The sequence below is a fragment of the Callorhinus ursinus genome, unplaced genomic scaffold (assembly GCF_003265705.2).
Source record: "Callorhinus ursinus isolate GAN/ISIS: 27379988/994484 unplaced genomic scaffold, GSC_fseal_2.0 scaffold6, whole genome shotgun sequence".
Classification (NCBI taxonomy): Eukaryota; Metazoa; Chordata; class Mammalia; order Carnivora; family Otariidae; genus Callorhinus; species Callorhinus ursinus.
The window spans coordinates 28,042,937-28,065,311 of NW_027397068.1; the positions used below are offsets into that span (position 1 = coordinate 28,042,937).

Genomic DNA, 22,375 nt, shown 5'->3' on the forward strand with positions numbered 1-22,375 from the left:
GGGCTCCCTGCTCAGCAGGGAGTCCGATGTGGGACTCGATCCCGGGACTCCAGGATCATGACCTGAGCCGAAGGCAGTTGCTTAACCAACTGAGCCACCCAGGCGCCCAAAAGACTTTATTTTTAGAGCAGTTTTAGGTTCACAGCAAAATTGAGCAGAAGGTACTGAGATTTCTCAGATATCTCCTGCCTTCATACTTACATAGCTTTCCTCTTTATTAACATAAGTATTCTTGGAACAACTCAGGAATATGAATCTACTTTCTCGACTGTAGATTTTGTGAAGTCTAAGTACAGATTAAATATTTCCAGTGAAAAGTTAGCATCCAAATGGAGATATAGTCTAAGTGCAAAATACATACTGAAAAAAATATGAAAAAGATAACATATTTAAAAATGTAAAAATCTGAGGGGCGCCTGGGTGGCTCAGTTGGTTAAGCGACTGCCTTCGGCTCAGGTCATGATTCTGGAGTCCCGGGATCGAGTCCCGCATTGGGCTCCCTGCTCAGCCAGGAGCCTGCTTCTCCCTGTAACCCTCCCCCCTCTCATGTACTCTCTCTCTCTCTCATTCTCGCTCTCTCAAATAAATAAATAAATCTTTAAAAAAATGTAAAAATCCGAGTACATGTTGATTACAGTTCTTAATGTCAAGAACTGTGAAGGATCTGAGATTTTATCCTACTTGCAAGAATCATGTTAGCTTGTCAGGATTTCATGAATGTTGGCAGAAGATGTGAAACCCTGGGTCAGAGACAAAGAATTTTATTACTCATGGCCCAACAGGCGATGTATCATGTCTGCCTCCATTCCCCTTGCCCCTCAAGCCCCATGGGGGTGATGCAGAGGTTGGCCCAGGTGGATGCTGCCATACTCCGTGATTTTGTTTCACAATTGAGGAACCCTGAGCTTAGGAAACCCTGTCTTTTATAAGGGTATTGCAAGCAAATCTTAGCTTTTGACCTGTAGGGAGACATTATTATACTAGACAGCAACAACTATTGTTAAAAGACTCTCTAGAACAAAAGCTATCTGCCTCTACTCACAGGTGTGCAGAAATGCAAAACATCTATGAAAAATTATCTAACAGTTGAAATAATATTTTGGATATGTTGGATTAAATAAAATAATATGATTGAAATTAATTTCACATTTTTGAAAAACCTTTTTATTTTATTTTTTAAAAGATTTTTTAAATTTATATTTGAGAGTGAGAGAGAGAGAGAGACGGAGAGAGCACACGAGCAGGGGGAGGGGCAGAGGGAGAAGCCAACTCCCCACTGAGCAGAGAGCCTGATGCGGGACTGGATCCCAGGACCCCGGGATCATGACCTGAGCTGAAGATAGATGCTTAACCAACTGAGCCACCCAGACACCCTTAAAAAACTTTTTTAAAAATGTAGCTCTTAGAAAAGTTTAAGTTATATATGTTCACATTATATTTCTTTTGTATAGCACTGGTGTAGGCTATTCTGGGTCCTGTGCATTGCTATATAAATTTGAGAATCGGTTTAGGAATTTCCTCAAAAAAATATGTTGGGATTTTTAAAAAAGTGAAGTAAAATTTACCTAGAATGAAATGCACAGATCTTACATGTGTTCAATGAGTTTCAGTAAGTGTATTCACTGTTACTTGTACTCAATGAAGATACAGAATAGGGGTTGACATACTTACCTGGTAAAGGGTCAGATAGTAAATATTTTATGCTTTGTGGGCTGTAGGGTTTCTGTCACATTTTTTTCTTGCCCTTGTTGTGCAAAAGCAGCCATAGATAATATATAAATGAACATGGCTGTGTTCCAGTGAAACTTTTATTTATAAAAACAGGCAGTGAGCTGGATTTGGTCCATGGTCTATAGCTTGCCGACTTCTGATAAAGAACGTTTCCATCACCCTAGAAAGTTCATTCTGCCCTTTTATTCATTTTTATATCCTATAAAGGTGATCTCTGTTCTGATTTCTATCACCATAGTTTAATTTTGCCATAGATTAATTTTTCTATCACAATGCTTTTATCTGTTCTCGGAATTCATAAATGGAATTATATAGTATATATTTGTTTGTGTCTGGTTTCTTTGACTTTACATGTTTTTTAGATAAACTGCTGAAACATGAAATCACATGAGTTAATTTTTATTGTTGAGTAGTATTCCTTTATATGAATATACCACAATTTGTTTATCCATTCTCCTTTCAATAGACATTTGAGTTGTTTCCAGCTGCTACAATCTTATATTAATTATTTTTGGATATGTTTTCATTTCTCTTGGGTATATACCTAGGAATGGCATTTCTAGTTCATATAGAGTGTAGCTTAACTTTATAAGAAACTGCCAAACTTGTCTAAAGTGATTTTATTACTTCATACTCTCAATAATGTATGAATGTTCTATGTGCTATGTATCTTTACCAACAATTGGGGTTGTCAAGGTTTTAAATTTTAACCATTTTAGTGAATGGAAATGGTATCTTATTGTGGCTTAAAATTGCATATACCGGGGCACCTGGCTAGCTCAGTTGGTAGACCATGTGACTCTTGATCTTGGGGTTGTGAGTTTGAGCCCCATGTTGGGTGTAGAGCTTAAAAAAATTTGCATCTACCTAATGTCTAAAGATGTTGAGCAATTTTTCATGTGTTTATTACCATTCATATATCTTCTTTTGCTAAATACCTGTTGATACTCTTCTGTCCCTTTTATTATTTATTTACTTATTTATTTTAAAGCTTTTATTTATTAGAGTGAGAGCATGGGTTGAGGGAGGGGCAGAGGGAGAGAGAATCTCAAGCTGACTCTGCAGTGAGTATGGAGCCTGATGTGGGGCTTGATCTCATGAACCTGAGATAATGGCCTGAGCTGAAATCAAGAGTCAGCTGCTTAATCAGCTGAGCCACCCAGGTGCCCCACTTCTGTCCCCTTTTTAAAATTGGGTTGTGGGGCTTATTGGGAGATGTTCTTTATATTACACTGGTACAAGTTTTTTTTTTTTTTTTTTAATATGTATGTATTGGGAATATTCCTGTTGGAATTTTTTAGAACTTTTCAATTAAAAAATTATACAATTCATATTCCATAAAATTCACCCTATTAAAGTATACAATTCAGTATATTTAGCATATTTACAAAATTGTGGCGATATCACCACTATCTAATACTTGTTAGCAGTCACTACCTATCCCCCTCCTACTCTCTTCTCCATGCCCCCAGGCCTTGGCAACCACTAATTTACTTTATGTCTGTATGGATTTGCCTACTGAAATTTCATGTAAATGGAACCATAAAACACGTGGTCTTCTCTTGACTTCCTTCACTTAGCATAATGTTTTTTGAGGTTTATCCAAGTTGTATCAGTACTTGTATGTACGTATCAGTACTTCATTCCTTATTATGGCTGTATAGATGGATATACCATATTTTATTCATCAGTTGATGGACTTTTGGCTTGTTTCTACTTTTTGGCTAATACGAATAATGCTGCCATGAACATTTGTGTATACATTTTTCTGTGGACGTGTGTTTTCATTTCTCCTGGGTGTATACTTAGGAGTAGAATTGCTGGATCATGTCCTAACTCTAACTTTTTGAGGAACTGTTACTGTTTTCCAAAGTACCTGCACTATTTTACATTCCCACCAGTAATATCTGAAGGTTCTAATTTCTCCGTATCCTCTTCAACACTTATTGTTGTCATTTTGATCTTCACTTTCCTAGTGGGTGTGAAGTGGTATATCGTATTGTGGTTTTGATTGGCATTTCCCTATCGACTACTCATACTGAACATCTTTTCATGTATTTACTGACCATTCATATAAATGTGTCTGTTCAAATCCTTTACCTATTTAAAAAATTGGGTTATAAAATTGAGTTGTAAGAATTTATATATTCTGGAGCCAAGTTCCATAGCAGATATGTGATTTGCAAATATTTTCCTCATTCTTTGGGTGGTTTTTTCACTTTCTTGATATTCTTTGTATAAAAGTTTTAATAAAAAAATTTTAATTTTGATGAAGATCAATTTATTTTTTCTTCAGTTGCTTTTTGGTGTCATTTCTAGGAATCATTGCCTAATACAAAGTCATAAAGATTTACAATTATGTTTTCTTCTAAGCATTTTATAGTTCTTTACATTTAGGTTTTTGATCCATTCCTACTGGCATTTAATTGGGATTCATTAAGTCTGAGTTTCACAGGTGATTGTGATGTCCAGACAGGATTGGGCTTAGAAAGTCCACACTTATTAGGAGAATAGATCAGAGATTGGCAAACTTTTTTTTTTTCTTTTTGTAAAGCAGCAGATAACAAATATTTTTGACCTTGCAGGTCATATGGTCTTTGTTGCAACTACTCAACTCTGGTATTGTAGTGTGAAAACTGTCATAGACAATACATAAACTAATGAGTATGGCTGAATTTGGCCTGTAGGCCATAGTTTGCAGACTAATATGCTAAATAAATATTCTTGTGTAGTTTCTTGTTTGAATTTAATATTTATATTTTAAAACCACCTGGAATTTATTTAGGTATGTAGTATGAAGGGATAATCTAATCTTTTCTATTGTCTCCCAGTGGTCCAAATGTCACTTGTTCAATAATCTGTTGTCTCCCATTGCTTAATTTATTTATTCAACAAATATTTATTGTGTGCCTATCATATGTCAGGCATTGTAGGTGTTAGGTATATAGTGAATTGAACAGACAACCTATCCTCTTGTAGCCTGTAGTGTAGTTGAGAGGAACAGACAAGATGAATAACAAAAATATAAGTTAGGTGACCAAAGAACAGTGATAAGATTTAATATGCCTCCCTCTTTTATTATATATTAAATTATGCCATGAAGACTTTTTTTTAGTATTCTATTTTTTTTAAGATTTATTTGAGATTGTGAGAGAGAGAGAGAGAGAGAGCGAGCACGCACATGTGTGTGTCTGCACATGCGAGAGGGGAAAGGGCAGAGGGAGAGGGAGAGGGACTCCCTAGCCAACAGCGCTGAGCGCAGAGCCTGAAGTGGGGCTTGATCTTAGGACCCCTAGATCAGGACCTGAGCTGAAACCAAGAGTTGGATGCTTAACCGACTGAGCCACTCAGGTACCCCTATTCATTGATGTTTTGATCATAATGCTTCATTTTCACATCTGGTAGGCAAGGGCCCCTCTCATTACTTCTTCACAATTTTCTAAGGATTTTTGGTGGAACTGTATTTAATCTGTAAATTGTGAAGAATGGAAGAATTGGCAGTGTTGGTAAAGTTGTGTGTGTTTCTAATATTATGTCTATTTTTCCAAATTTTCATTTATGCCTTTGAGATTTTTTATCTTACAAAGATAATATTGTTCATCTTTATTCTAGACCTTTTATTGTAATTGTAAGTAGGATCCTTTTTTTTTTCTATTGTATTTTCCAGCTGGTTATTGCGAGCATGTTAGGAAGATAACTGTTAAGATATTTTTCCAGTAACCTTCTTTTTTGCTTAAGAGGGGACATAATCAAGCTACTGCATTCTTAAAAACTCGTAAGTGGCTTCCTATTGTCTTCAAGGTTAAATTCCACTTGCTTATCATTGCAAGGCCCTGTATCACCTGGCTCCTTTATAATTCTCTAGTATCTCATCTTCTGACCCATTCCCTCGGAGTACCCTTCCTTACCTCCCTAGGCTAGGTTACTAGCTTTGGCTCTGTGATCTCGGAGCATTCTCATCTTTCCTTTACTACTTCCTATACTGCATTAGAGCTGTTGATCCACTTGTTTGTATGTCTCCCAGTACACAGTCAGTATTTTGCGTGCAGTTACTGTCTTTCCAGCTCACCCCCGATTGTATTAGAAGTTTTTAGCACAGAACTTTGCGCTTTATAGATTCTTTATAAATATTGTTTAGCTGCTGACTGAATTCAGTTCTTTTATTTCATAGGTTTTCAATTGATTCTTTTCAGTCTAATTAAGCTTTTGAACTTAAATGCACCTTAGTTAAATTTTATGTTGGGAGTTTCATCCAATTTTTGTAGCACATTAACATCCTCTTGAATCAGGATTGTGATCCAGCATTGATTTGTCTCCCAACTTTGTGTCCTCTTCATGTTTGAGGGCTAGGTCATTGTCTTATTTAGTGCCAAATATATTAGTATTTTATCATCAAAGCTCAAAAAGGTATACATAAATCTGGTTTGTCAAAACCCTAAAAGCCAACAATGTGAAATATAAGGGCTTTTTGATTTTATAGAGGGAGAGGAATTCTTTCCTCTAGCACTTCGGTTTGGGGCTTTTAATAGAAAAAGCTGCTGCTGGTGTGTTTTGGAAGTGCTGTTTCTTAGCAGAGGCAGGCTGACCCTGGCGTGCAGGCAGGGCAGAGCTCTGGCAGGGTTTGGGGAGGATGGCGATCCAGGAGAAGAAGGGGTTGGTGGTTGCTCCAAGAGGCTTGAGTACTTTCAGATTAGAGGGCCTGAGAGAGGTTCGTGTTGTGATTTTCTGTTGCCTGGCTACGACAGGTGGGAGCACAGCCCTCACTCATTGATAGCATTATGGTTGTTTTAATGAGAGTGACATTCTGGTGGTTTGGGTCACTTAGCTTCAGATCATGGCTTGGTCATTCACTTAAGTTTTCTAACCTTTTAAGTTATTTTAGTTCCCTCATTTATAAAGAATAACAATAGCTACCTCAGATTTTTTTGAGAGAAGATAATGTACAGAAAGTGCTGTGTGCTAAGTAAGTACATAGTAGAAACTTCATAGTGTTAGTTTTCTTTACCTTTCAGAGTTCTGTCACTCATGAATTTTCTTTTTTTTTTTTTCCACTCATGGATTTTCAAATGAATCCAAGTTTTACAAAGAAAACTTGAAGCTGCTAAAATGATCATAAAGCATATAGCTTTCTGGGTTATATAAATACCTCTTGTAGTCTGTTGATTTTGTGTAACTTCTTTGATTATTCTACTGCAGTAAACACACATACTGCCTTGAAGTGGTCAGATTTATCACATTGTATTGAGTATTCTGGATATACAATTGTTCAGGAATGAATAATGCAAAAAGATAGTTACCTTGGAAACTCTTTATATTTGTATGGTTGTGTGTGGTGTTGCATATCTTTAGTTCTTTCCTTTAATCATAGGATATTTTTGAGCTGAGAAATCTTTATAGAAGATTTTTGAACTGGACCGCACTTTACTGACAAGTTATATGTAAAGTTTCTGCTCATTAGGCCACATCTTTACTGATTTTGAGTATAAAGTTAGAGATAGGTTCTCAAAAAATATTTAACTTCGGGCACCTGGGTGGCTCAGTCGGTTAGGTGTCTGCCTTCAGCTCAGGTCATGATCCCAGGGTCCTGGAATTGAACCCTGTGTCAGGCTTCCTGCTCAGTGGGAAGCCTGCTTTTCCCTCTCCCTCTGCCTGCCGCTCCCCCTGATTGTGCTCTCTCTCTCTGTCAAATAAATAAACTGTTTAAAAAATATTTAATTTCAAGTATTAGAAAACCTCAAGGATGAAGCAGACCTTTAAAGTAATATTTTTAGAAAAATTTTTTATTTTAAGTAATCTCTCCACCCAGTGTGGGACTCGAACCCATGACCCCAAGATCAAGAGTTATATGCTCCATTACTGATCCATCCAGGTGCCCCTAAAATAACATTTCTTAATGGAAAAATGCTTACCTTCTGCTGAAATAGTCTGGTCTACCATTTTGCTTAAGTCTCTAAAGAGCATCTTCAAAATATTCTCAACTATCTACCTACATGTAGAATTAGAAATCTGTTCCAATTTAAAGCACCAAAGAATACAAAGTTCACATATTCCCTTTGCTATTATCACTCCAGCTCTATAGAAACTGTGTTAATACAATTAAGCTTATTAGTCAGGGTTCTCTAAAAAAACACAGCAAGTAGAATATATATACATTTAGAAAGAGAAAGAGGTTTATTGTAAGGAATTGGTTCATGCGATTATGGAGGCTGATAAGTCCCAACATCTGCAGTCAGCAAGTTGGAGACCAAGAGTCCCAGGAGAGTTGGTGGTGTAATTCCAGTCCAAGTCTGAAGGCCTGTGAACCAGGAGAGCGGATATTATAGTTTTAGTCTAAAGACTAGCAGGCTTAACGCTCAGGAAGAGCCTGTATTTCAGTTGGAGAGCAAAGACAGGAGAAAACTGATGTCCCAGCTTAAAGGCAGACAGTAATTCTCTCTGACTCAGGAAGGGTCAGCCTTTTCTTCTAGTTAGGCCTTTAGCTGATTGGACGAAGCTCATCCACATTAGGGAGAGCAGTTTGCATTACTCAGTCTACTGATTCAAATGCTCATCTCATCCAGAAATACCCTCACAGACACATCTAGAATAATGTTTGACTAAATGTATGGGCATCTCATGGTCCAGTCACCTCGAAACATAAACTTAACCATCACAACATATATCAAGACTATGATTGTCCTCCATGTATCACCATTTTCCCTCATGTTCTTAAGATGCTTATAGCCGTACAGGTATTCTCCTCTGACAGATAAAAGTACAAAGGCAGGGGGCACCTGGGTGGCGCTGCCGGTTAAGCATCCGACTCTTGGTTTCGTGTCAGGTCCTGATCTCAGGGTTGTGTAATTGAGCCCCTCCATTGGGCTCCATGCTCACTGCAGAGTCTGCTGAGGACTGTCTCTCCCTCTCTTTCTACACACCCCGCCTCCCTGCACTCGCTCACGCATTCTTTCTCTCTGTCCCTCTAATAAATCTTTAAAAAAAGTACAAAGGCAGAAACGAATGAGTTCTTGTTCTGGTCTCCTTTTAAAGAGCACTGGGGAAAACTTTGGCAGAAGGCCTCAGGCATCATTGGCTAGGATGGTGATCACCTGCCCAATCTGCCATAGAGAATATTACCATGACTGAGAGTTGACTCCAGAGCCCATCCTGCCTCCCTGCTGTACCTGTTGGGACAGATGCTTGCTCTGCCACCACCTGACTATTGGAACCCGGACAGGTTACCTACTTAGCCCCTCTCTGCCTCAGTTTCTTCACCTTTAAAGATAATGGTAGTACCTATGTCATAGAGTGGTTGTGAAGATTAAATGAGTTAATGTGTGGAAAGTACTTAGAAAAGTACCTGACACCTAGTAGGTACTTAGTAAAGGTTAGCAGTTGTTGCTGCTACTGTTATTGGCCACATGATCTTGGTCAGTTTACTTAACTTGCAATGCTAACTCTGGTCCAAATTATGGACATCTTTGAACTAGACTGTTGTTATAGTTTCCTAACTGGTCTCTCTGCTTCTACTTAAAAAATATATATGTAATAACTTTATTGAGCTATAACTCATATACCATACAATCTATCCATTTCTGCTTCTATTTTGCATTCCTACCATCTTATTTTCTATAGAAGTAATCTTTTAAAAAATCATGTCATGCTATTGATCAAAACCTACTTGTTCTTAATCCTATTTGTACGTCTACACTGTTTACCATGGTTTAGAAGACCCTAAATGATCTGGTTCTTCCTTTTCTTTCCAACTTCATCTTATGATATACTCTATTTTGTTCATGTAAATCGGCCACATTAACTTATATTTTCTCCCTCAAAAATGTAAAGCTTATTTCCATTTACACTTGAGGGTTTTTGCAAGAGCTCTTCTCTACCCAGGGTGTTCTCCCGGATCTTCCTCAGGGCTGACTCCTTTTGGCATTCAGGTGTCAACTTAAATGTCCCTTTCATAGGAAGGCTTTTTCTTACAACTCTTAGGAGTCCCTAGTCATTTCCTAGCATTGTGCTTTTTAAACTTTAATGTGCATATGAAATGCCCAGGTATTTTGTTATACTGCACGTTTTGATTCAGACCCCTGGTGTGGGGCCCAAGATTCTGTTTTTCTGTTAAACTCGCTGGGGATGCCCATGCTGTTGGTCAGAGACCCTAGGATATCACTTTTATTTTCATCAGTGTACTGATCACTATCTGTTCCTTTCTTTAATTTTTTGTTTCTTTTTCCCTTGACTGGAGTGAAGGTTCCACAAGGAAAGGAATTTGTTTTCAGTGTTTTTTTCCACTGATAGTACCTCAGATGTAGTTGGTTTTCAACAAACAGTGAATGAATCAACAAATTTATCCATGGATTTTTTTTTAGTTATTTGTATAATAGGATTATTATGAGGATTAATAAAAATAATTATGTTGTTACTTACCCTAGTCCCTGGCACAAAGTGAGTGCTCAATAAAAGTGAGCTGCTATTAATAGATTTTCCTTCTAAAACTCTTAAGTTTTGGCAGTTCTTTAAAACAGTGGTTCTTGACCAGTTTTTGTTCACAAACTTGTTTGAAAATTTGAAGGAGGCTATAGTATATTTAGAGATCTTGCCTCAGAAAAAATACACAATAACACACATACATACACATAATTTTCTTTTAGTAGGCTCCCAGACCTCTCCTCCCTGACCCCCGTCATGGACCATAAGTTAAGACCTTTTTAAAAAAAGAACTGTGTGTTATATAACAACTTTTGTCAGGGCTATTAGTGACAATTTGCCTTTTTCTAATTTTTTTTTATAATTGTGCTGTTCAGTTGCCTTTTTCTGCATTATAGGCTACCTATGTGCCATTAAGACAAGCATAACTGTGGTTTATTATTTATCAATGTAGTGAGATTAGTTAAGTGGGGCATATTAGCTTGTTGACTGCAGAACTAAAGAAGAATTTTTTTCTTCCAAATTTCTGTATTAAGATGAAAACTTAAGAATTGGGGGAGAAGAAACCTAACTCTTGCTCAGCTCTGATCCTTGGGAACACAGTTTGGGCCAAGATACAGACAGGGACAGGAGCCAGAGAGAGGTTCTCCTGTGCAGAGAGCCAGGTACCAGTGAGTATGTTGCAATCCTGGAAGTAATTCTGCAAACTGCTTTGATGAAAAGGGACCGATATTCAACCTACTTCGGGTGAATTCAGCAGAATCTTCCCTCCAAGCACTCAACCCTTCTTCAATGACAAGATTCCAGAACTTGAATGATGTCTTTCCTCTTTCTGAGAACTATTTTGGATCTGGCTCTGGATCAGGAGGTGGAAGTGGCTTTGGAAGTGGCTTCCTAACTGAAATTGAACAAGAATACAAACCAGTAGATGAAAACAATGCTTTTTATTATAACTTCAGGCCTCTCAAGAGAAGTCTGCCCTCAGACAACCAGGACTTGGGCCAAGATGGACCAGAAAAGATGATTTTATTATATAAGAGAGAGGGTTTCCCATATTGATGCCTGGCAATGCATTCAATATATTTTATGTACCACAGTTAAATAATTAACTTTGGAACAAAAGGTTTTGTGGAAATTTTAAAACATCTGAAAAACAAGTTTAGGTTTTATCTTCCTCCCCCCCCCCCCCATGAATTCTTAAAGCTTCCTTTACCTATCCCATTGTCCTGGAAAATACCTGTTTCCTTTGTATCATATTCAACCAACATCACTATGAAATTAATTAGACTGCCTATATCTATACAATTGCTTTAAAGAATAAATTAGTTTTTTAAAAAAAATTCAGTCTGAGAAGCAAATTGACAGTGTTTTATATCTCAGTCTTCAGAAACCTGACTCTAATTGTGAACTATAGATATGCCTCGATTCTTTTGAAAAACCCAGATGCAACACAGGGTGAATTTATAGAGTGGGTATTTGACAAGCCCAGTGTAAAGTGCTCTAATGTTACGATTGCTTGTAGAGCTGGTGGACATTGTTGAGAAGTATGATTGCTGTTACAATTAGAAACTTAAGACCCAGCTAAAGCACAGTTATGCTTTCAATACTTCATACTGCTTTATTTTTTTCCTGGATATCTGTATATTTTCAAATGTTACTCTATCAAAGCAGAGCTATAACCAATGAAAAAAATTGGGAGCAATCACTTTCCCTGCTAATAGTGCCCCAGCAGACAAACATGGTGAACATTCCCAAAAACTGTGGCGTTTCTTATAAGAAGTGGGGCACAGAGTGACAAGGGACAAAAAGGGCAAAGATTCTTTGTATGCCCAGGGAAAGTGGCCTTTGATGTGGAAATGTTGGGGTTTGGAGCAAACAGTCTAGAAAGAATTCTTGAGATGTCTTCGGTGCAAAAAGGTGGTTTTATTAAAGCCCAGGGACAGGCCCCGGGGGCAGAAGGAGCTGCACTGGGGGCGTGAGGAGTGGCCCATTATATACTTTCAAGTTGGGGGTGGGAGTTAGGGATAGCGTAAGTCTCTAAGGAATTTGGAAGTGAGGTTTCCAGGACCTTGAGGGGTCCTTTACTATTGTCTAGTAAAGTCTTAGTCATGAGACCCTTCAGATGTATATCAGTGGGCCATATGCTTGGAGGATGATTGCTAACATATATCTTGGGGGGTAGAGATAAAGGAAGTTTCCAAAGGGGTTTTTGTATGTTAAAGTAGACTTTTAGGATCCTGGAGGTCAGGATAATGTTAAGCTAAGATTGCCTTTTGCCCTTAGCAAAGTAGTAACACCAAGGCAGTTGAGTTCCTAGATGAAGGTTACTCTGCCTGTCTCAAGGACTTGTTAATGGGCTGTAAGTTATAAGGAAATTTAATTTTTTTCCTTCTGCCTTTGTTCCCCACATCAGCCTTATTACAGGAAGCAGAGAGGTTATGGTGGCAGACTAAGCAGATTTTCTGGGAAAAAGCTAAAACTACAAAGGAGATGGTGCTGATGCCTGAATGCATTGAGCCCAACTGCAGATCTAGACAGTGCCGGCCATTAAGATATTTTAAACTGGGAGGTGGTAAGAAGAGAAAGGGTCAACTGATCCAGTTCTAAGCCTCATCTCTTGTTTAATATGAAGACAATAAAATCTTGAGGTTATGTTCACTTCCAAAAAAAAAAAAAAGGAAATTGAAGTAATCATAAATGCAGTCAAAGGCTGGAGAAATTATTTTTTCTGGAGGTGGGTGTGTGTGGATAGAAATAATTGTCAAAATACTATCTAGGAAGTTATAATCATTCAGACAGGAGGACATCTTGACTAAGTCTTGCGGCACATGGGCGATGGAGTTCAGTGGGATCTTTCTAAAACTTATTTAGGAGAAAGTAGTAAAATAAAGTACAAAATTGAAACAATGCAGGCTTTATGGGCCTTAAAATCTTCCATTTATGTTTGTAGATCAGTGTGTGGATCTTCAGAATGGCATTTTCCCACTGTCCATTTGGAGTACAATAAGACAAATTAATACAAATCAAAATAATATGGCAGCAGCATCCCATAATTTGTGTACACTGATGTAGTAACAGATTTAATTTAGTGCAGCTTTTGAGAAGCCTTTTGTGTTTCAATTTATACAGCTGCTATCCAGGCCTAAGCTGGCCAATCTCTCAGCCTTAAGTGTCTTGTCTGACTGATTCTCTCTCTTTTTTAGACATTGTTTTTTTCAATATCAGTTTTAGATTCATAGCAAAATTGAGAGGAAGGTACAGAGATTTCCCATATTCTCCCTACTCCCCCTCCCCCGCACATGCATGGATTCCCCAGTTTTCAATATCCCCCACCATGGTGGTACATTTGTTAGAACTGATAACCTATGTGGACGCATTATAATTACCTAAAGTCCATGCTTTACATTTGGGTTTACTCTTGAACTACGGGTACCTATGTATAATGAATGATGTGTATCCGTCATTATAGTATCATGCAGAGTAGTTTCACTGCCCTAAAAATCCTCTGTGCTCTGTTCCCTCCTCCCTGCCTCCCCACCCTTTATCTACTGCTCATCTTTTTACTGTTTCCATAGTGTTGCCCTTTCCAGAATGTCATATATATAGTTAGAATGTCTGACCTTATAATATGCAGCTTTTTCAAATTGGCTCTTTCACTTAGTTACATGCATTTAAATTTTCTCCATGTGTTTTCATGGCCTGATAGCTCATTTCTTTTTAGCGCTGAATAATATTCCATTGTCTAGATATACCAATTTATTTGTCCATTTGCCTACTGAAGGATGTCTTGATGGCTTTCAAGTTTTGGCTATTATGAATACAGCTCCTGTAAACATCTGAGTGCAAGGTTTTTTTGTGGATTTAAGTTTTCAGCTCCTTTGGGTAAATACCAGGGAGCATGATTCCTGGATATATAGTAACAGTATGCTTAGTTTTGTAAGAAACTGCCAACCTATCTTCCAAAGTGGTTTTACCATTTTACATTCCCACCAGGAATGAATGAGAGTTCCTGTTGCTCCACATTCTGGTCAGCATTGTTGGTGCTCTGAATTTTGGCCATTCTAATAGGTGTATAGTAGTATGCCATTATTGTAAAAAGGAATATGAAGACTGAGGAGTAGCTTCTGGGTTTGGCAACAATAGGTCTTGGGTGGACTTGGCAGAAGCTATCTCAGTAGAAGCTTGACCACAGTGGGTTGAGAATTGAGCAGGTTGTGAGGGAGTTGCCAGAAAATATAAAGGTAACTTTTTCAAGTGGTTTGGCTGTGAAGGAAAAGGAGGTAGAGCAGATGTCTCATGACTGTGGGTCAAGGAGGTTTTGTTATTATAATTTTAAGATAGGAAAGGGTTGAGCTGGTATGAAAAAGTGGATAGAGAGAGGAAGGTTGATGATATAATAAGGGCTGGTTAGTGAAGAGAATGACATCTCTGGAAAGGTAGGAAGGGAGGAGATTCAAGATTATTTTTAATAAGCACCAATTATGTACCAGGCACTGTTCACTGGGGAATACAGCATTGAACAAAGCAGACAAAAATTCCTGTCCTCAGAGAGCATATATTCTGGGGAAAACAAACATCTACTCTGGTGGGGATAGACAGAAAACAAAAAGGTAAATAAGTATAATATATGGCATTTAATATAACTAAATCTAGTGGTTTTTGGCACATATATATGTCATATATATATATATAAGTATATATATAGTAAAATACATATTAAAAATACCAGAGTATCTAATACATAGTTTTTTTTTTTTTTTAACCATTTCATACTCTTACTAAATCTCTTATTTCATGAAATTTGTTTTTCAGTTGTATATATGTGTGTGAGTATTGGGCTATGATATTCAGGAGGGCTCCAAAATTTGAAAGCCACTGATTAGAGGATAAGAAGGCATTAATATCCTTGTTGGAATGAGCAATAACACCTAGGCTAAAGAAAGAGAAAATGATGGGGTACTACAGGCGAGTTTGGAGGTTTGATGGTAGGGAGCTGAGGGACTTTGAAGGATGGTAAGATTTTGTGAGGTAGAAATTAGGCAGAGATTGGAAGAGGAGGATCTCCAAGTCAGGGAATCTATGAACAAAGGCATGACTATGAAGTGAAGTAATTGAAAGTGTTTCAGACACAGTAAGTAATCCACTTGACTAGAGGGCAGTTCACATTATTGGATCTACCTTTGCATTTTCCATTCTAACTAGCTCCGTGACATTTCTGCTATTGCCCATCCTAATTTGGGCCTTGATTATTTCCCACTTAAAATAGTTTCATAACCCGTTTCTATGTATCCAAATTCATTTTACTTGCTAATGCCGGTTAATCTTGATGCATTACTACTGCAATTTTTCCCCGCCACCCCCACTTAAAATAATAATAGAAAAAACCCTGATATTCTCTATTACCCCATTACACATTATGTGTGGTAGACAATCATTTTTTGTATATGTGCCTGCTTTTTAGAGAGTAGAGGGAGAGTCGTCTGGAAATGCAGTCTGGGGCCCTATTACAAATTTCTTAAACCCTAGAATGAGGACACTCTTTTTGGAGATCCCCAAAACTACCTCCAGGTTTGATGATTTGCTAGGAGGATTCACAAGACTTAGCATAGAGTTGTACTCGTGGCTATGGTTTATTACATCAAAAGGATATAAACACAATCAGCCAAAGGGAAAGGCCTGTGGGGCAAGGTCTGGAAGAAATTAGGTGCAAGCTTCCAAGGGTCTTCTCCTAGTGGAGTCACATAAGAAATACTTAATTTCTCCAGCAATGAACTGTGACAACAGATGTGAAATGTTGTCTATTAGGGAAGCTCATTAGAGACTCAATGTCTAGGGTGGTGGGGGGTCGTGGTGGTTACATAGCTACTCTTTGCATAGCATGTACCAAAATTCTGGCCACGTAGAAGGAAACTAGGTGTTCAGCATAAACTACATAGCTTGTACATGGTACAAACAGTTTAGGCACAGTAAGTCACTCTTTCCGTTTCTGGGAATGGTGGGAACCCTCTTGGAATCCAAGTTCTCAGCCAAGAGCCCACCTTGCAAGCAGACCTTTCTAAGGACAGTAATCTCAGGCCTGCTGTGCTCTTTTCTGTACACTGTACTTAATGTGCTTCTATCAAGTGAAAAAGTGGCTTCAGGGGCTTCTTTGGAAATGGGGTAGGACAGTTATAGAAATGAGGGAGATGTGAAGAAGGTGGGACTTTGTGCCCCCCTCCCATTTTTCTCTTCCATAAATTTAGGATTGCATGGAAGGTTTTGTATGTAAAAAAAAAAGAAAATAAAAGGTGCTGCTGTTAAAATTGTGTTTGATGTTTGAAAACCACTTCTTTAAACAATGAGATGAATTTTAAGAAAAATATTAATAAAATCACAGTTTGGATTTTAGCAAGATCATCTCTGTAGTTGATGGAGGATATTTTCCAGATTGTGGTAGTGGTAAATTTGGGGCAGTGGAGGTGATCAGAGGCAGGGAGGCCAAGCCAGAGCTCACGAGAGCCCCAGGTAGGTGGTAGCATGAGGAAGAGTGGGAGGGGATGGGTTAGAGTATTTGCTCTACAAAGTGAGTAGTATTGTGATGGACGATTGGCTGAAGACCTGGTTGAAGAGTGAGACAGAAGTTTATTTTTTTACATAAAAATCTGGTAGGTGGCCCGGGGCTGGTTCAGCAGCTCAGCAGTGTTAGAGAACTTTGCTCTGCTTTGTTCAGCATTCTGTGGGCCTCGCCTTGCCAGGTTGGCTTTTCCAGCTGCAGGCATCACACTTACATTCCAGTTAGAAGAAGGGGAGGGAGGGGTGGAGGGCATGCCTTTCTCTTTAAGGGCATGTGGCAGAACTGCACAGGTTTCTGCTCACATCCCATTGGTTAGAACTGGTCATATGGCTGTGCCTGGCTGCTTGAGAGGCCAGAAATGGATTATTTAACTGGGCAGCCTAGTACCCAGCTAAAACTTCTATTCAGACAGGAAGAATAGCTATTAGAAGACAGCCCTAAAAAAAAAAAAAAAAAAAAAAAAGACAGCCCTGCCCTCTCCCCAACACTCATGGCTTATTTAGGATTTTCTTTCCTTTCTTGGGAAAAAGATGGAAATAACATTGACTCTTAATTTTTTCACCAGGGTATGTAATTTTTATATTACTGAAACAAAGGAAACATGGTATTCAGTGAAACAAGGATAATACTGGTAATGTATCTTTGCAAAATCTTTGACTCAAAGAAGGGCGCCAGCCCTGTCTAAAAAATGTGCCAGTTTGCTGCTACTTGTTGCTTCTAAAAAATACAGATAAAGATAGTCAGTAATATCATAATAACTTTGTATGGTGACAGGTGGTAACTACACTTACTGTGGTGAGAATTGTGTAAGGTCTAGAATTGTTGAATCACTGTGTTGTCCACTTGAAACTAATATAACATTGTATATCAATTATACTTCTATAAAAGAATAAATAAAATAAAAATAGAACGGGAGTTACTTGCTCATTCCATCTGGCCCAGATAAGGAATAGAGTTATGATTGATCTTGCCATGGCCAATCATTTCTCTCCCAGGAGAGGCTAAAAAAAGGATCAGAAAACCTCACTGCTTTGAAACAGACACTCTGTTGTGTTTCAACTCTTTGTGTTCAACTTAAAAGTTATGGAAAAGGAAAGGAATCTTACAAGCATTGAAATCAGTGTGGTAGTATCTGAATGCTATGTGGTTTTGGATAGGGAATAAGGGGACAGTAGAAAACCCTTTGTGACTAATCTCTGTCTCTGCCTTGTTACTCAAAAACCAGAATTAGGCTTAACTCAAAGGTGCCAGCCCTGCTGTGAGGAAGGATCTAATGAATCCAGGTGGCCCATTTAATGGAGTGGAGGCAAAGCAGAGACTTTATGGCAGGTTAGGTTTTCTAGAAGAGGAGTTACAATGATAGCTTATGGGGGGCGCCTGGGCGGCTCAGTTGGTTAAGCGACTGCCTTTGGCTCAGGTCATGATCCTGGAGTCCCGGGATCGAGCCCCACGTCGGGCTCCCTGCTCAGCAGGGAGTCTGCTTCTCCCTCTGACCCTCTTCCCTCTTGTGCTCTCTATCTCTCATTCTCTCTCTCTCTCAAATAAATAAATAAAATCTTTAAAAAAAATGATAGCTTATGGGTTTGGGGTTTACTCTCTTTTATTAAAATGAGATGATTATATTCATTGAACAAATGTGTTTTTTCTTTTTCTTTTTTTTTTTTTTAAGTAGGCTCCACGCTCAAGGTGGGGCTCGAACTCATGACCCTGAGATCAAGAGTCTCACACTCCACCGACTGAGCCAGCCAGGTGCCCCAAAATGTGTTTTATTTTTATCAAAAAGAGATTTACAATAACTGTTCACATATATATACTTCTACCTGAAAGGTTTTAATGTGATCATTAAGAAACATGTGGAGTACTATGAAATATCTTCATTTAAAGAAGTCTAAGATTTTATATATTTTTTTGTTTATAGCCTATACAGTTCAGACTCCTGAGATTACATCTCTAACTGCGGCTACAGACGTTTATTCAAAAGCTTTGGCTGTTTGCCATGGACCACTGGACCACTATGACTTTCTGATCAAAGCTCATGAGCTAAAGGATGATGAGAATCAAAGAAGAGTCATACAGTGTTTGCAGAAATTACATGAGGACCTTAAAGGATACAGTATAGAGGCGGGAGGCCTTATTTCAAAGGTGAGATTTGTGTGATATTAAAGAACAGTTAAAAGCATTTTATAAAATGGATTAAATGCAGTCGGTACAATCATGAAACTGCTTGAAATTCCTCACCAGTTCGTTTTTTTTTTTTTTTTTTAAGATTTTATTTATTTATTAGAGCACGACTGGGTGGGAGAGGCAGAGGCAGAGGGAGAAGCAGACTCCCCGCTGAGCAGGGAGCCTGATGTGGAGCTCCATCCCAGGACCCTGAGATTATGACCTGAGCCGAAGGCAGACACTTAACCAACTGAGCCACCCAGGTGTCCCTCTCACGAGTTCCTTTAAAGAAGCTCTGTTGGATCCCCATTCCTGACCTCTTGATGCTCCATGGCTTTCTTTTACCTTTGGGGGGATTCAAATAGCTTCATATTTAGGTAATGATTGATGCTATCTAGTCTAAATGGAAATTATACAATTTAAAAATTTCCCCTCCCTCTAGCTCAGGCCTGTCCCAGGATCAGCAGTGCAGAAGGTGGAGTGATTTGTTCTTCCCCTCTCCCTCCTCCTCCTGTGTCTGCTTGCCTGGCTTCTCTAGGGTCAGGATGAGAAGGTGGAAATTAGAGCAAAACAGCAAAGTCTTAAGTGACCAGTTAAGGGCCTTTTGTGTGGTAGACACTGATATGCTAGTGCTTTGTTGAAGGGGCACACTGGTGGGTTCTTTTGGACTCCCCTGGGGACTTCCCCACTGCTCCACGTTTGGACCTCTTATGACTCTGGTTGAATACCTTGTACCACTGCATTCTGCCGGTCCCCCTTGCCCTTGCACTTAACCTTCTTGGGTGGGCTCCTGTCAGGACAGCTCTACCCAGTACCCCTTTTATGGTGTCTGCTTAGGCCACAGGAAGCATAACATCTCCTTTCTCCAATCCCTAGTCCAGCTTCAGTCAGCCTCCTGGAGACCTATGGCAAGTTCTTCCAGGGACATTTCCATTGCCTGCTTTGGTTACTGCCTGTGGGATTTCCTCACCTAAACAAGCATTCCGCTGGAGAGGGGGATGCCTATCTCATCATAACACTCAATCCTAATCTCTTTGGACGCTTCCCTTGGGGGCCACCTGCTTTGGGCATGAAGTTTATCTGGGGGAGATGCCACAATATTCCTTACTTACCTAACAGCTTTCTATCTTGATCACTTTCTTCAGTTCCACTTTGGTTTTAGGGCTGTTTTTGCTTCTTTTTTCTTCTTAAAGTACTTCCTGCATGGATGTGACTAATACCTCTTTTTAGAATGGAGGGGAACTTGTTTCTCCTTGTCCTTAGCTTTGAGCTTTTGCTGAAATTTTGAGACAACAGGAAAACTCCCATTCCTTATCCCATTATAGAAGCCATTGCCATCAATGGTGTCCTCTTCAAATTATGAGGGATATTAATAGTAAGAAAAGTTGGAATATGGTTCAACCAAAGAAACTAGTTTTCCTTTAATTGACTGGCCAACCATCCTCCCCCATGCACAAATGTTCTATTATTAAGAGGTCTTTAGAGGAAAGGTAATATATAACATATGTTAGTAGTGCTTGATTTAAAAACTCTAATCAAAGTAATTTTACTTTTCAAAAAGCACTTTAGAGTATACTTACATAGTTTTATTTTTATGGAAACAAAAATGCTGTCATTGCATTAACATCTTTTGGTTAAATGGACTAGGGATTCATTTAGATTACAGAAAGAAATGGAGATTTAGAATAAGACTACATATGCAAATAACAGTGGAGGGCATCTCTGTTACACAGCCAGGCCTCCCAGAGCCAGAGCCTGAGGCTTTGCATCAATGGTTTTGAAAGTGTTGATGACTTGACTGGCAGGAGGCACAGGTACCTGCTGATTCTTGCTCCAGTGCTCTGCCATTCATGTAATTTGCTTACTCTGTTCTTCCTTCCCCCATGTCTGTTCCACTTCGGTTTGTCTTACCAATTTATTAATTCTCTTCCTGTATCTGTGGTTTAAATTGCTCAGTAAGAATCTGATAGGAAACCTAATCACTTTATCACTGTTTGAGCAGAGCTTTCATACCAGGTTTTTTGGAGGGCACTAGCCAGTGTAAAGATCTGATCTCTGCCTAAGGTACCATTCAGGGCTCCCATGATTCTGCTGGTTCCCTCAGAAGTAGACTTTGACTGTGATGGCCACTATGATTGGCCAGCCCAGCGTAATGGTTATAGGAACTAATAAGGAATTATCCCTTTTGATGGCCACCCTTTCTTCATCTTCCAGTATTTCCAAAAGTTTATAGGCGAGTAAAGAACTAATAAGTTTGGAAAACGTAGACTGCTTAGGTACTGTGTACATAATTATAGTTTGTAATACAGATGGTCTTCCAAATAAAATATTGGCTTGGTTATATGTCATAGCCAGCAAGCAGGATGTTTTACTTAACTGGGTTTTTGGTTATCAGAGTGAAATTGCTTTCATGAATTTTCTGTTTTGTTCTCTTTGTAGTCCTTTCCCTTTTAGAAATACAGTCCTTTTTTCTCCCCTCCTCCCCACTCTGTATCATCCCTAGGGCTCATCTTACTGTGATTGGTGAACTTACATCCAGTGAAAAGTATCCTTTAATCAATGTATCTGGTTGCCAATTCAACAACATTTTTTTTTTTCTCTTAAGTAATTGTTTGGCTCTTCTCAGTGGTATTCTCCCACACTTCCTCCTTTGATTTCTGAATTGGCAGTGATGGGTCTGCCTGGTAAATTGACAGTTATTTAGCAGTAAATAAATGTAATATTTACTACCTAGAGTCCCTGGTTTTAATGTGTAGCTGTAATCTTATATAAGTAAGAGATTTGACATCTCAGGTAGTTTTAAATGTGTCTAATGAAAGCTTATATTTGTTTAATCCTAATGCATATGTGAATAAGTCTTTTGTAGATAGATCAGCATTTTTTTTTTAAAGATTTTATTTATTCATTTGAGACACAGAGATACAGAGAGAGAGAGCATGAGCAGTGGGAGAGGCAGAGGGAGAGGGAGTAGCAGACTCCCCGCTGAGCCAGGAGCCCAATGTGGGACTCGATCCTAGGACCCTGGGATCATGACCTGAGCCAAAGGCAGATGCTTAACCATCTGAGCCACCCAGGCATCCCGATCAGCATTTCTTTGTGGTAGTATTTGTCCTGTAATTTCTTAGGTTTGCCAAATCTTCAACATTGAAAAAGACCCAAACATCTAATGCAATCTGAGTAAAACATATATAAAAGCTTTAGTTTTTGTTTACTTCTTTGTTTTTTAAGGAGATAGACGTTTATTGAGAGAAAAAAGGGGTCCTTTGCCCTCACAGGCGTGGGCAGTCCGACCTGTTTGCCCTCAGACCTTCAGACCACACCAGGGAGCCACCCTGGCTGGAGACCTTCAGTTGTCTGAGGAGTACTCGGGTTAGACTGCTGGAAGGCCGAAGAGAGAAAGGAGAGGGAAGGAAGAATCCCTTCCAAGGGCAAGAGGGGAAATCCCTCACCCTTTTGGGCAAGGGCAGTCTAGCTAGTTCTCCCTGGGGCTTTGGATCCTCATCCAGGAGTAACCTC

General features: G+C 38.9%; 1 protein-coding gene across 3 annotated transcripts in view; it reads left to right on the forward strand.

Annotated features, from left to right (window-relative positions):
- The window catches only part of AFG1L (AFG1 like ATPase), a 223,698-nt gene that overhangs the window by 16,461 nt on the left and 184,862 nt on the right, over window positions 1–22,375 (forward strand). For all 3 annotated transcript variants that reach the window (XM_073893739.1, XM_025863601.2, XM_073893740.1), the window contains one exon: window positions 18,615–18,838. In XM_073893739.1, coding sequence (XP_073749840.1) covers window positions 18,615–18,838 — 224 coding nt within the window. The remainder of the gene's footprint in view (window positions 1–18,614; window positions 18,839–22,375) is intronic.